This window comes from Plectropomus leopardus, chromosome 6 (assembly GCF_008729295.1).
Source record: "Plectropomus leopardus isolate mb chromosome 6, YSFRI_Pleo_2.0, whole genome shotgun sequence".
Lineage (NCBI taxonomy): Eukaryota > Metazoa > Chordata > Actinopteri > Perciformes > Serranidae > Plectropomus > Plectropomus leopardus.
The window spans coordinates 17,312,257-17,324,865 of record NC_056468.1 but is presented as its reverse complement, the minus strand read 5'-3'; the positions used below and the strand labels follow the sequence as shown (position 1 = coordinate 17,324,865).

General features: G+C 44.4%; 1 protein-coding gene across 1 annotated transcript in view; it reads right to left on the bottom strand.

The window, feature by feature from the left end:
- Nucleotides 1-8,859, bottom strand: part of setbp1 (SET binding protein 1) — a 40,113-nt gene extending 31,254 nt beyond the window's left edge. The window contains exons 1-2 of the mRNA XM_042489000.1: nt 8,109-8,859; nt 968-1,555 (exon numbers count right to left, since the gene is read on the bottom strand). Of these exons, the coding sequence (XP_042344934.1) occupies nt 968-1,396 (429 nt within the window). The 5' untranslated portion in view covers nt 1,397-1,555; nt 8,109-8,859. The remainder of the gene's footprint in view (nt 1-967; nt 1,556-8,108) is intronic.
- Between the last annotated feature and the right edge of the window lie 3,750 nt (nt 8,860-12,609).

Genomic DNA, 12,609 nt, shown 5'->3' with positions numbered 1-12,609 from the left:
AGCCGGCAGAATAAATGATTATGTTTCACTTTCACTGCGCCTGACGTTCTACTGCTCCATCTTTGCCTAGAGTACGCTCTGCTCTCTGAGAGTGTGGTGTAATGCATAACAGTGTGTGTATATATATATACATATATACTGTATATATGTATATATATTTAAACAGTGCTGCTAATAAATGGTCCAACTCCAGAAATAGAAAATTAGTTTGTGGCTAGGGTTAGGTGCCAACATGGCACCGGTTCCTTTACGATTGCTACCTACCTGACCTAATCATAACGCAGATTTTGGTGCCTCATTTTAGTGCTAGGTTGTGTGACTAACGAGCGAGAAAAACAGCGAGCGAGCAAGTATGTGTGTGCAGATGACACTAAAGGCTGCAGCGAGCGGAGCAGAGTATTAAGTTAAGTGGCAGTGCAGTGTGTGTGTGTGTACAGTTAAAGCTGTTTGTCAGTTAATAAACACTAAAACTCCCAGACACAAGCCAACCTCTCATGTCTTGCCCACTTGCTAAAGTGAATTGGGGTAGCACCGAAGTTAGCAAGCTAAGTTAGCCACCCAGGGTCCCTTAAGGTAGACTGTTAAGGTGGACAGGTTGTTCTCATTGTAGGCACAGTCTCAGTTAATCCTTAACAGATAATAGAGAAATGTTTGTCTGTCGAGTTGTGTCATTAACTGTTTTGTGCTGTTTTTTTAAGTATCAGTTCAGGCACCATTTAGCCACCGGTATCGTTTTAGCACAGGTATCAGAAAAAATCCCAATTATACCCAACCTTATTTGTGGTGGCAGATGTTTTATGGCAGTCTGCGATTATTGCCTGGTGGTATACTATAAATGGCCAGAAAAAGGGAAAGGTTTACCACGTATACCTGCGCAAACCCTCCACTATACCGCTTTGTACATGACATACTACACTCTTACTGAAACCACACAAAATGGACAGTGCTTCCAGAGATGGTGACTTACCCTTTTTCTGGGGGGTCCTCGTTCTTCATCTTTCTGGCCTCGCCCTGCCCCACCTCCTGTCCGTCCCTGCCGCCCCCCTTTGCCCTCTCCAACTGGAGGTCTGATGGTCATCCTGATCTCCGGTGGGCAAATGTAGTTCTCGAGGTTCTTGGGGGGCTTCTTGGTTCGCTTGGTGGTCTGAATCTTCAGCTTTAGACTTCCTTCCTGGAAACTCGCTTCCTTGATGGAGAACTCCTGTTCCTCCAGAAGCCCCTCCCCCTGCTCCTCTAGCCCCTCCCCTTCGCTGATGCCGCCATTAATCACATCATCGCTGCGCGCCAAACCGATGCCCCCTGCTCCTACTTGGTCCTCTTCATTTGGCCCCACCCTGCCTCCCTGTATCTCCGCCTCTTTGGGTCGGGCCGAGCCAACCAGATCCCTTGGCTCCATCCACGCTCCCGCCAGAGCCAGTCAGGATCGGGGAAGCTGTGGCAGCCAGCCAATAGGAAGATCAAGAACAGTAGTCTGTCGGGCTGGTCGGGTTGTTGTCAATCAGCTACTGGGGTTGGGTTGATTGTCCCACAGGAACACAGCGAAGCCAGGGACAGTCTGCAGAGAGAGCAGGTGAAGGATATGATTAGGAAAACAAGGGCGACTAAAACAGAGTCCTGTAATCCTCATAGCTTCCATTCCAGTGCTACCTCTCAGCACAAGCCTGTCTGCTGTCATCAACATCATTAGCCGCCTGTTATGTATGAAGACAAACACACAGGCTCATCACAGAACTGTGGGGGCATGCTGCCGCGCTCTCATTTGCATTTTCTACCTCGCATAAACAAACCCGTTTTTGACACCCACTGACGCTTGCCTTCCTCTCTCCCTGCCCTCTTCTTTACTCACTCTTTGCTAATCTCCTCTCCCTCCCTTCATCCCCTCGTTCTGTCCTCCACGACATATCTGAAGCAGAAATGTACAGACACTAGAGTGATCAGTGCAAAATAAGACATTCCTCTTCTCTGCTCTAAAACCAGGCTGAAGTTAGCCTGAGGACACAAGACAGAAAAAATGAAAGAAGCTGACTTCTGTTTTTTTTTCTTTTCACCAGAGCAGGGAAGGAGGGAGGGAATCACACATGGGGAGAAGGAGAAAGACGGAGGGAAGGAATCTAAATTCTTTCCCCAGATGTGGTTTACGAGCTGGTCTGGAAAAACCAGCGTCTGAACTGTTTTACACACGCATGCAGTGGCATTGATAGACCCGCACATGCATGAAAAACTGCTTACACTCCATGCACAACATCCAAATGACAGTGTTGCTGTCACCGCGTACATTTATTCACCCCCCGCTGCTATTTCTGCTCTCCAGAGAAAACGTTGTGGTAGCCATTTCTCACAGGATTCAGGTTTTCCTTTTTGGATCATTGCACATGCCGGCGCAGATATATATTACATACTTCCATCACAACACACACGTATGCACTTACACACAGGCGTATAAACAGAAAGCAACCAAAACAAACACTGGACTACACTTCTCACTGCAGCTCCAGGGAATCCCATCAGTCAATATGACATGAGGCATGACTGAGCTGGAAGTGGGGAATGCTGTCTCACACACTGAGCTCAGACTGACACCATTTACACTGATGTGAACCCGGACTAGACCACTACCTGCAGACATGACTCAAGTAAAAGCTTACAGCTCGCTGCAGACTCACAATGACCTGAGAGCACAAAAGGTTTACGGCTTTGAGAATTCAGCTAATACACTCTCTGAAACTCTGAATGTGTGTGTGTGTGTTTGCTCTGTGTGCACTCTCGTACCAGCCCACACTACTGTACTGACAGCTGATCCCCATCATAATACCCAACAGGCCTCACAGCACATGCTTACAGTCCATCCATCCAGCTATACCCGCTTATCCTTTTAAAGGCTCCCAGCTGACACTGGGCAAAAGGTGGGGTACAGAACAGGTCGCCACTCAGTCACAGGGCACACATGAGCAATTTAGAGTCGCCAATTAACCCAACCTGCATGTGGGAACACCCAGAGAAAACCCAAGCGTCGGCCAGCAGCTTCAAACCTTCTCGCTGTGAGAAAAAAAGTGCCAAACACTGCACCGCTGTGCCGCCCCGTGCTTACAGTGTGATTGAATAATCATAATCCACAGCAGTATTTCAGTGTAAGACTGCACATAAACAGTGCCCAGCCCTGAGGTCAAAGTCAACAGTTACTCATTTCTCCTCTGCATTTGCTAGATTAAATAAAAATGAAAAGGTTTGTTTCTACGAAACCCTCTCTTTAGCTGTTAAGTTTGCCAATCTGAAACCGCAGTCATTGGAAGCTGACTCATAAGAGTTATTGATGGAGGTTCTGGTAGCCCCATGGTGGTTGAGTACGAAAATTCTTTGAAGGACCATAACAGTGGTTGTGCATGTTGAGAGCTTATGAGCACGAATCGCAGATACTTTACATGGCCAACTTAATGCTGCCAGTCATTTTCCAAAGCATGTTAATATGTTCTCAAATTGATTTCCAGCCTTCTTTAAAGTCATCTATTTTCATTCATTAAGAAACTTGAGTCTTTAGACTGCTATATTTTTACATCATACTATCATACTATGCTATACTATCTTCACATGTTAATACATTTCTGTGGAAGGACAGTTTATCCCTTATTGCTGCCTTCAGGAAATCTTTTATGGTAAGAATGTAAAGTTAGCAACTAATTTTAAGGTCCACTTTGTAGGGTTTTGCAGAAATGTAATATAATAGAAGTATGTAATAAGTATGTAATAAGGGTGCTTGTGTTTTTGTTACTGTAGAATGAGCCGTTTAAATCTATATAGGGAGCAGATCCACAAAATCCAGCATGTTGCACAGCAATGTTTCTACAGTAGCCAAGAACGGACAAAATAAGCACTGGCTCTAGATAAGGCTATTCATGTTTTAAATGAATCGTCAAAAACGTCTGTTTTGGAGATGAAGAAACTTAAAACCTCCTCAATGTCTTGATCTTAAGTAATAAGTAAAAAAGGTGAGCACACATTAGAAGCAGCCCGTCTGCAATTAGCTGAACGGCGTTGGAGAAACACTGACTTGCATCAGTGTTTTTAATGGTTTAAATCACCTGGTCCATTTGTTTTGGAGAGGAAGAGACCTCTGGGGATAATTTTGCTCCTGGTAAAAAACTCCTGAACAATCAACACTGAAGGAATATTAACTGGGAGTTTAAGTTTGGCACATTGAAGAAGTTTCACCCGATTGCAATCTGCAGTCCTCAGCACTAGATGCCCCTAAATCCTGCACACTGCTCCTTTAATGCAACAAACTCCTGTTATTCTTTTCACACTGTCACTATTTGTCTTTTGAGTTTAATTTCAAGTTGATTTTGAGTGCAATGCTTTTCTGGCAGTCTAAAAATCTCAAATGTCAGAGCTCTTCCACTACAAACAGTCTTCTAAAACAGAGCCTGCTCGCTGCATAACCACAGGACGACAAGGGTTACATCAATCAGTAACAGTGACGTACAAATAAAGGAGGCTAAATGCTCAGTTTGATGGATTACCTATCTCAGGACAGTCTTTTCATACTCCATTAAAACCAATAAACCACTGGCTTCCTGGAAGTTAGGAAATCGGTCCAAAAATGTATGGTATGCTTCGGGAAACGGTCAGCAGTAAAGTACAGTATAGGCGATTTGCATTTAATGGGATAAAACATGCAAAACCACCACAGTGGCCCCTCAGTAACTTTTCAAGTATTCAAAGTTATACAGGGATGACCAAAAGATAGAGAGTCCAGGCTCAGTCCCGACCTGATCGTGCAGCGCCCACATGACCATGTTTGGTCCTCCAGGAACCTCCCAGTCCCTAATGTCAGCTTGGTGACTCGCCCTCATGGCATGTGTGAAACTTACCCACTCCGTCTGTCATGTGACTGCGGACAATGACAGGAAAAAGAGACAGCTGCCAACCACAACAACACAAACACACATCAAAAAAGAAAGCTATCCACTTTGCTCTCAAGACTCCCCTCACCACTATAACCCAGTATGACAACAAAATGGCGTCATACATTAGTACAGTCTTCATTCTGGCCCATTACTGTGTAAACTACTTAGCTGGGTCATGACTATTCCTCCTCCCTCCCTGCTCGCTGCCCTAAGCTGTGTTAGTTCTCTGTTACTGGCAGACAGGCTGAGAGTTTATGTAAGTCTGACCCCTCCTCGGGCCTCCCTCGCCTAGCCTGAGCCTCACTGTCTCCTCTCTCTCTCTCTATCCCTCTCTCTCTCTCACTCTTACACACACAAACACACTGGCACACACGCACACATACACACCTCGACTAGCCTCAGACAGCAGGGTGATTGTGAGAGGCCAGACTCACTGCATAAATAGCTTTATTATGTTCTCAAAACTACCAACGCTAACCAGCTTCCCTCTCAAATAGCATAAGGTCATTCCCCGCGCTGGATGTGAGAGGCTGTGAATGAGACACTCCTCCGACGTTTCGCCTCGTCCTTTGAAAACAATTATGATAAAGCGTCGATAATGGAATGCAGATGGACAGAACGAGAGATGGTGAATGATACGGACACACAGACAAAACAGAGGTAGACAGAGTCAGAGTGAGAGAGAGAGAGAGAGAGGCAGAGAGATGGCAGCAGAAACACAACCTTTTAAGGCTGCATACCCAGCAGCCCAGAGCCTGAGGTGGACTCACAAATAGCTCACATGCAGACAGATGCGTGCTCACACACACACACACACACACACACACACACACACGGGCTCACACATTTATCCACACCAAACGCCTGTGTGATTGCACAAGGTGAAGAGTCTTTTTTTTTCCTCCTTTTCTTTGATGTGAGAGTGTAGTAGAGGCTCAGCCATCCCTGGCTGCAGATGAGTATCTCAGAGGGATGATGAACATAGTCTGTCTGCCATTTTCATTTTTCTTTATCGCCTTATTCCCTTTTATTCCAGCCCTCTAGTGAAGGGGCAATCACGTAAACCGATGTTTCTAGAAGGATCCAATCTTTGGTTGGAGACAAATCAAAAGGAATGGCCTCGGCCTTCTAATACTTCCAAATGCAGCCGGGACGAGTTTTCAAACAGGAAGTCTATTAGTGCTCTACCTCAGAGCGGAGTAAGGTGAAGGAAGCCATCATTTTGTCACATTAAAGAACATAGTCTGTTTTTAAGTGGACATAATGAACTTCTATTTGGATGGGGAATACAGAATAAAAAGCCATCTCTCCGCAGTTCGGCACGGGTGGCACAGGCATGTGTTCAGCTGTAGGGCAGCGAGAAGGACAATCATAAAGTACCATGTGTGGGACAGCCATAATAGAAAATGATGGCCTTGCAGGCGCTCTGTGCAGCCACACACACGCACACACTCCTCTGGATGAGCCATATGCCAGGTAGCACTAAAACCATCCTCACCTAACTACCCCGCAGAAGCAGATGAATGTTAAACCATTTTAACTGCAGCAGAAGCCACAAAATGGCTGTCAGCAAAAACACCTCCCCTTCTCCCCAACTGTCTTCCTCCTTCCCCTCACCTCACCCCCTCCACCCCAAACCTCTGTTCTCTCCCCTCTTCTGTGTGCTACCTCTTTCCTTCACCCTCCACCTCCTACCTCTCCCTCCCGCCCTCTCTCTTTCTGTGCGCTCTGCCAAAAGGTGCTCCAGTGCTGATATTCTGTTAAGAGAGCCTGCCAACAGTTAGATTTGTCCTTGGATCCCATTCACCCCCCCCCCCCCCCCCCCCCCCCCCTGATCCCACTTCGACCCAGAGGTATCCAGCTCAGAAGGGGATACACCTAATCGATTTCTCATGCTTTAATTTAAAGGTGGCATGGGCATCTCATTACCTAATAGGGGGGGTTTAATAGCCTGCTTCATACTTCCACGCCACAAAAAACGCTGCCGGAGTTTCAACTCCCCGCAAACCTGTTAACAAGACAAGATCGATGGTTCCCTCCGAGTCTGAGTCACCTCTATTATCCATCCTTCAACCCTATTTCTTTCCATCACACACTTCTCTTACAATTGCCTCTCTTCTCATGCCCTTCCTTTTTCATCCAGTTTCCACACCTTCATTCCCACATATCCCAGAGAGCTGATCATTTTTCCAGACTTTTCCCTGACTCATCCAAGCTTGTCTATTTATCTTCTGGTGCTGTGGTTGTTACGGAGGTTTCTGGAGGCTGCTGATAAAAGTGGCCCTTCACTTTCACCACATCACCTCACTCCACACAACTGAAGCACGGCCATCACTTCTGGCCACGCTGTTTCTGACACCCACATGAAACTGACCAGCTATTGATAACCAGAGTGGATTAGCACCGGCTTTCACCAAGCCCACTAAATCCAATTTGGATGTATGTCGGCACCTCTGCGCTCGTGCTACAGTGGCATGTGTGCATTTTGTGCTAGAAAATGAAAAACAAACGTTAACGAATATTAAATAAGGAATGAAACACCCTCCTCGCATACTGAGTGTGCTTCAGCTTGCAACTTCCCCAGCTCTTGACATCATTCATGTGACACATGTCCCTCTCCAGCCTCTACAACTCGACCAGAACATGCAGAAAAAACACAAATATGCCAAAACATTCCATAAGATGCAGTTTAATGGGACATGACAGCCAACTGCTTGCTGCATGTCACACACTGTGATGCTTTGTGATGGACTATCAATGTCTGTGAAGATGCAGGAGGTCCATTTAAGGCTGAGCTGTTCCTTGATCAATGTGTAGTGGACACTTCACCCCATTGACCTAATTAGCTGTTTTATCTTACTGCCACCTAATTACCGAGGTATTACACAGTCATAATGGATGGTGGCTGAGTGGTACAGCATTGTTTGGGGTGGTCTGTGTCTATGTGCGTGAATGTGCGCGTGGTGCTGTGAGTATGAGCACGCGTGCGTGTGTTTGGTCGGAATTTGTTTGCATGTGTCAAGCAATTTCACATATTTCATGTCAAGTAAAGGATGAAAACGACACAGATTGAATATAAAAAAAGTACACATGTTAAGGTAGCATGTAAAAAGCAAGCATGCAAAGCAGCTAATAACATTTCTAAAAACATTTACAGCAGAGGTGTGTTCAGGTGTGGAATGTGGCCAGTCAACCGGGGCTACTTACCCATGTCTAATGTTGTCACACACTCGGCTCTAACGTGTAAATATTTTATCAAGATCATTTACAATCCATTTAGAAACATTTTACACAAGCGACGGATGGGATGACAGCCTCCCGGGGAGCTGTCAAACGGTGCCAGAATATATGTATATATTTTTTGACAGAAAACCCCGAGGAAAATGGCGTCAACGGTGCTTTGGAGAGGGGGGAAAAAAGCGAAAATAGGATTTGCAGTCGATCTGATGACAGAAGCAAGGTAGCCGCACAGGAGGAAAAAAAAATCCAATCGGAAACTTGGCGCTTGTGTCCAATTCCTCACAGAAATACGATCTTTGGAGGCTGTGGCGGATTGGCTGGTGTGGTGAGGAGCCGCGGCGGTGCAGAGTGCGTCTCCGGTGCCGTGCAGGATCGCTGGTCACTCGGGGAGCTGCACAGCGCTGAGATCCCTCGCAAATCCGCTACTCGGGTTGGTAGGGGAGGAGGGGGGGAGTAGGACTATTACTGCAGTCAAAACAAGCCCGCATCCGACTACAAGCCCAAATCCAGCGGGAAAATGTCAGCGACGAGACCGCGCTTTCAGCGGGCGACTGGAGAGCCGAGGCCGGAGACGGTGGTTTAGGTCGCTTTCCCTCGCCGGTTGCATCGGATCAAGGGTTTTCTCTCGCGCGCGCTCGCTGTGTCTCTCTCTCTCTCTGCTTTTCCGATCGGTGAATGTCAGGTCCCGGAGCCTGGTGTCTGGTAATGATCTCACCCAGCAGACTGAAAGCTGTGGCCGAGCAGAGCAGGAGAGAGCAGAGGAGAGAGGAGGAGCGACATCGCCTCCACCTGGCAGCAAACACGCTCAGCGCGTCTCCTTCTACAACCTTCCCCTAATTCCCATGGCCTTCTCCTGTGGGACTGTAATGCATAGGGTGAAAGCAACATCTGGCAAAATGCCTGTTGTTTTGACTGAGTCACTCCTTTAAGGACAATATGGTGTTTTGCATTTTTTTTTCCAACAGGCTGACCCTTTGAAGCCTGGATTGACATCAGTTTTCTTGAGTCTTTCACACGCTAGGTAACCCTTGAGACCTAAGCAAATTGGTTTGATTTTTTTTTCGAAAGCATGAGGACAAAGGCAATGAGCATCTTGGCCTGCAAATTGAAGAAAATAGTAAAAGGTGAAAGGAAAATGACCTGAAATTTAGTTTTTAAAAAAAGAGGAAAAATGAAAAATTCCAGGGAAAAAAACTATTGGCCTATTTCTGATTATCATAACCATATATTTAAAATTACGTTACAGAAAAAAAATATTCATAAAAAAATCCTTGTTTGTTTGTTTTTCTCCCGCTAATTTCCTCCTAGTTTTGGGGCCATTTCCTGTGTAGTTGCTCATTGCTTACTGCCAATGCTCTTGACAGAAGTCAAACCAATTCTCTCAGCTTTATAAGGGTTAAGAAAGTTTTATAGAGTGTGGCTCTGCAATAATGATTCTGACATATTGGATGAAACTTTAATTATAGGAATCTTGGTTCAAAAAATGTCTTGAACATCGAAAATGAAGTGTTTGATTCCCTTACAGAAATCAAAGGTTCGACGGGGTCAGTTCAACAGATGTTGAGTTTACCAAATCAGAGGCTTGAAGTCCAGTCAGTTTGGGTTGGACTCTAAACCAGTTTGCTGCCACATTAACAAATAATAGTATAATCCCACAGAATACCAGACTCAATTTGAACATCCATGGTCCTGAAGTCCCAGGCACCTCCCAAAAATATGAAGAAATTTTCTATTTGATAGACTTATTTAACCAGGAAAGAGCCTCACTTAAGTTCTGATTAAAGTTTCTGTCACAGGAGAGTCCTGGCCAAGGTAGCAGCACCCAAGGGTGTAGTTTTCATTTCAACATTAGAGGGAAGGCAGTTATGAAACAGGGAGGTTTGGGGATCCTCCATCAGAAAATTTTGAGCTTCAAATACTTAATTTCTTGCATCTGGTGAATCTTATGCACCAATTTAGAATTTTTCTGCAACAATTTATGGTGTAAATGTCTTTAATTTCGTCAAAATAAGAGTCCTCTACTACTTTCATTTCTTTATAGGGAAGAGACAAATGCATATGTTCTAAATATTGAGAGGGACATGCTCACTATACGCAACCAAGACACATTGTGATTCAATCTCTCATTCCACTTACTGAGGCGGTCTGGGACGCACTTGACCACATAATGTAAACACTAAGTTGTCCTGATGCGTCCCTCACAAGGACCACATCATCAGTGGAGGACATGGCGGTTGTTTTGGTGAGAGTGTGCTAATGCTCTGTGCCGAGTTGGAGAAAGTGTTGTGTGACCATCAGTCATTTTTCCCCATGGAAGGAGATGTGTTAAACTGTGCTGACAGTGGTATCAGCTGTACGGACGCTGACACTAATGTGACGAGTAAGCACGCTACAGAGCAGCTATCAAAAGTGTGGACGTAATAACTGTGCACGGGGCAGGAATAAAATCTGAACACAGGTGTGAAAACAGGTCTGTCCAATTACAAATAATTCAAATAAACAATTTAGAAACACAGACAGCTAGCTCCTTCAATTCAAAGGTAATGGATTTAAAGGAAAAAATATAATCACTGGTTCCACTCCCTTCACCTACAATCGACAGCCACTCAAACCTCGACTGAGTCATTACTGAATACATAAATCTTATCAGATGTTGTTGTCTTGCACATCCTCCTGAAAGTTTTGACATGAAACATTTTGCAAACCCGTGGGCTAACCTATAAATTAAGTTTATTGCCTTTGTCTTAATAGGAAATGGTTTGCCCATAAACCACAATGACTGGGATGACTTGAGATGATGTTGTTTGACAGACACAGTGTAATTAAGTCCAATTTAACATGTGTTCAGCGAGACAAGAGTTGCCACAACACACTTTTGCTTCAGGGTCTGTGAGAGGGGACAAGTGACTGAGTGAAGGTGGATTTAAGTGTGCGTGTGTGTGCGTATGTGTGTGTGTGTGTGTGTGTGTGTGTGTGTGTGTGTGTGTGTGTGAGAGAGAGAGAGAGAGAGAGAATGTGTGTGTTGGTGCTTTCCCCTTAATATGTCAAATTACAGCAGGGTGGAAAACCCACATCAACCAACCTTGAACAAGCCACAGTTGCTCCATTAATTCATCATTGTCAGATGTGTTTGTATCGTGTCTCCATGCAAACCCTGACCTTCCTTGTATGGAAAACATCCTTTAACATTAACAAGCAATGCAAATTATGTCAGATGACCTTTCTCTCTTGGTGCCCCACAGTTAGTAGCTGTTACTCATCCCCTGTGTGTGTGTGTGTGTGTGTAGAGATCCCACTGGGAGGTATTTCATTAGCCGGGGTGGTGTTTGTGAGTGTGTGCTCAGTAGCATGTAAACACTCAGCCCAGTTTCAAAGTTGTAGTTAAAAATCTGCAGTGCCATCAGTGGTTTGGGTGTTGTTGCTTTTCACATCCCCTGCTGTGGCACATTGATTACTTTCACAAACGTGTTATGTGCATGTGGGTTTGTGCACGTGGGTTTATATTCTCTTTTTTTATTGGGACTGTTTTCGTAGCAATGCCACAGCAACTCTTTACTACCTGGTTGCACATTTCTCCACGTATGGGCAGGGGGCCAGTATTGTATTTATGCATGTGTGTTTTTGTTTGCATTTTATGTCTATCTTTATGAGGACCAAATGTCAAACCAATGATAGGAAGTTCAGAAATAGACACTCAAAATGACAAAGTTATTATTGGTTGTTGCTTTTAAGGTGATTCTGGGTTAAACTATTCTAAACATCAGTTTTCTTGTGCTGTGTTTTCAGATGCCTTATGCGAGCTATTTAACCCTTTGATACCTGAGGTTTCATATCGATTGAAAACAAGGGGTAAAAGGCAATGAGCAACTTAGCAGAAATATCCCACAAATTACAAAACAAATAGTGAAAAATGCCCCCCCCCCCCCAAAAAAAAATGGTTATTTTATTAGAAAATCATCCAAAAGGGAAACATGTCCAGAAACTATATTTAGATTCTTTATTTATTTAAAATTATGTTACAGAAAAAATGTAGGATTTTCTCTTTTTCAATTTTCAGGATTTTTAAAAAATCATTCTCTTCTCTTTTTTTCTTCTTTTGCCTTTTTTAAAGGTAATTTGTACTTGTACCTTTAAACTGAGAGATTGTTTTGTAGTTGGGACATTTTTTAGATGGCTGAAATTCATCTTGTTGCTGGCCCCTCCACACAGTAGTAGATTGCTCAGCTTTCATATGGGACTCCTGCCTGCTTCATCTTCAAACTGGAGTTGTGCTGCCTGACAGCTACTGTAGGTAATACACCGTCTATGGATAAGTACGATATACAACCCCACTTCAAAATCAAAATCTAAACTGTCCCTTTAATGTTTTAAAATAAGGCTATATTAAAATTTGGGGGTTGACATCAGGGTTTTGGATTATTTGACTCCAAGATAAATTTTAGGACCTCACAAATATAGACTAACTAAC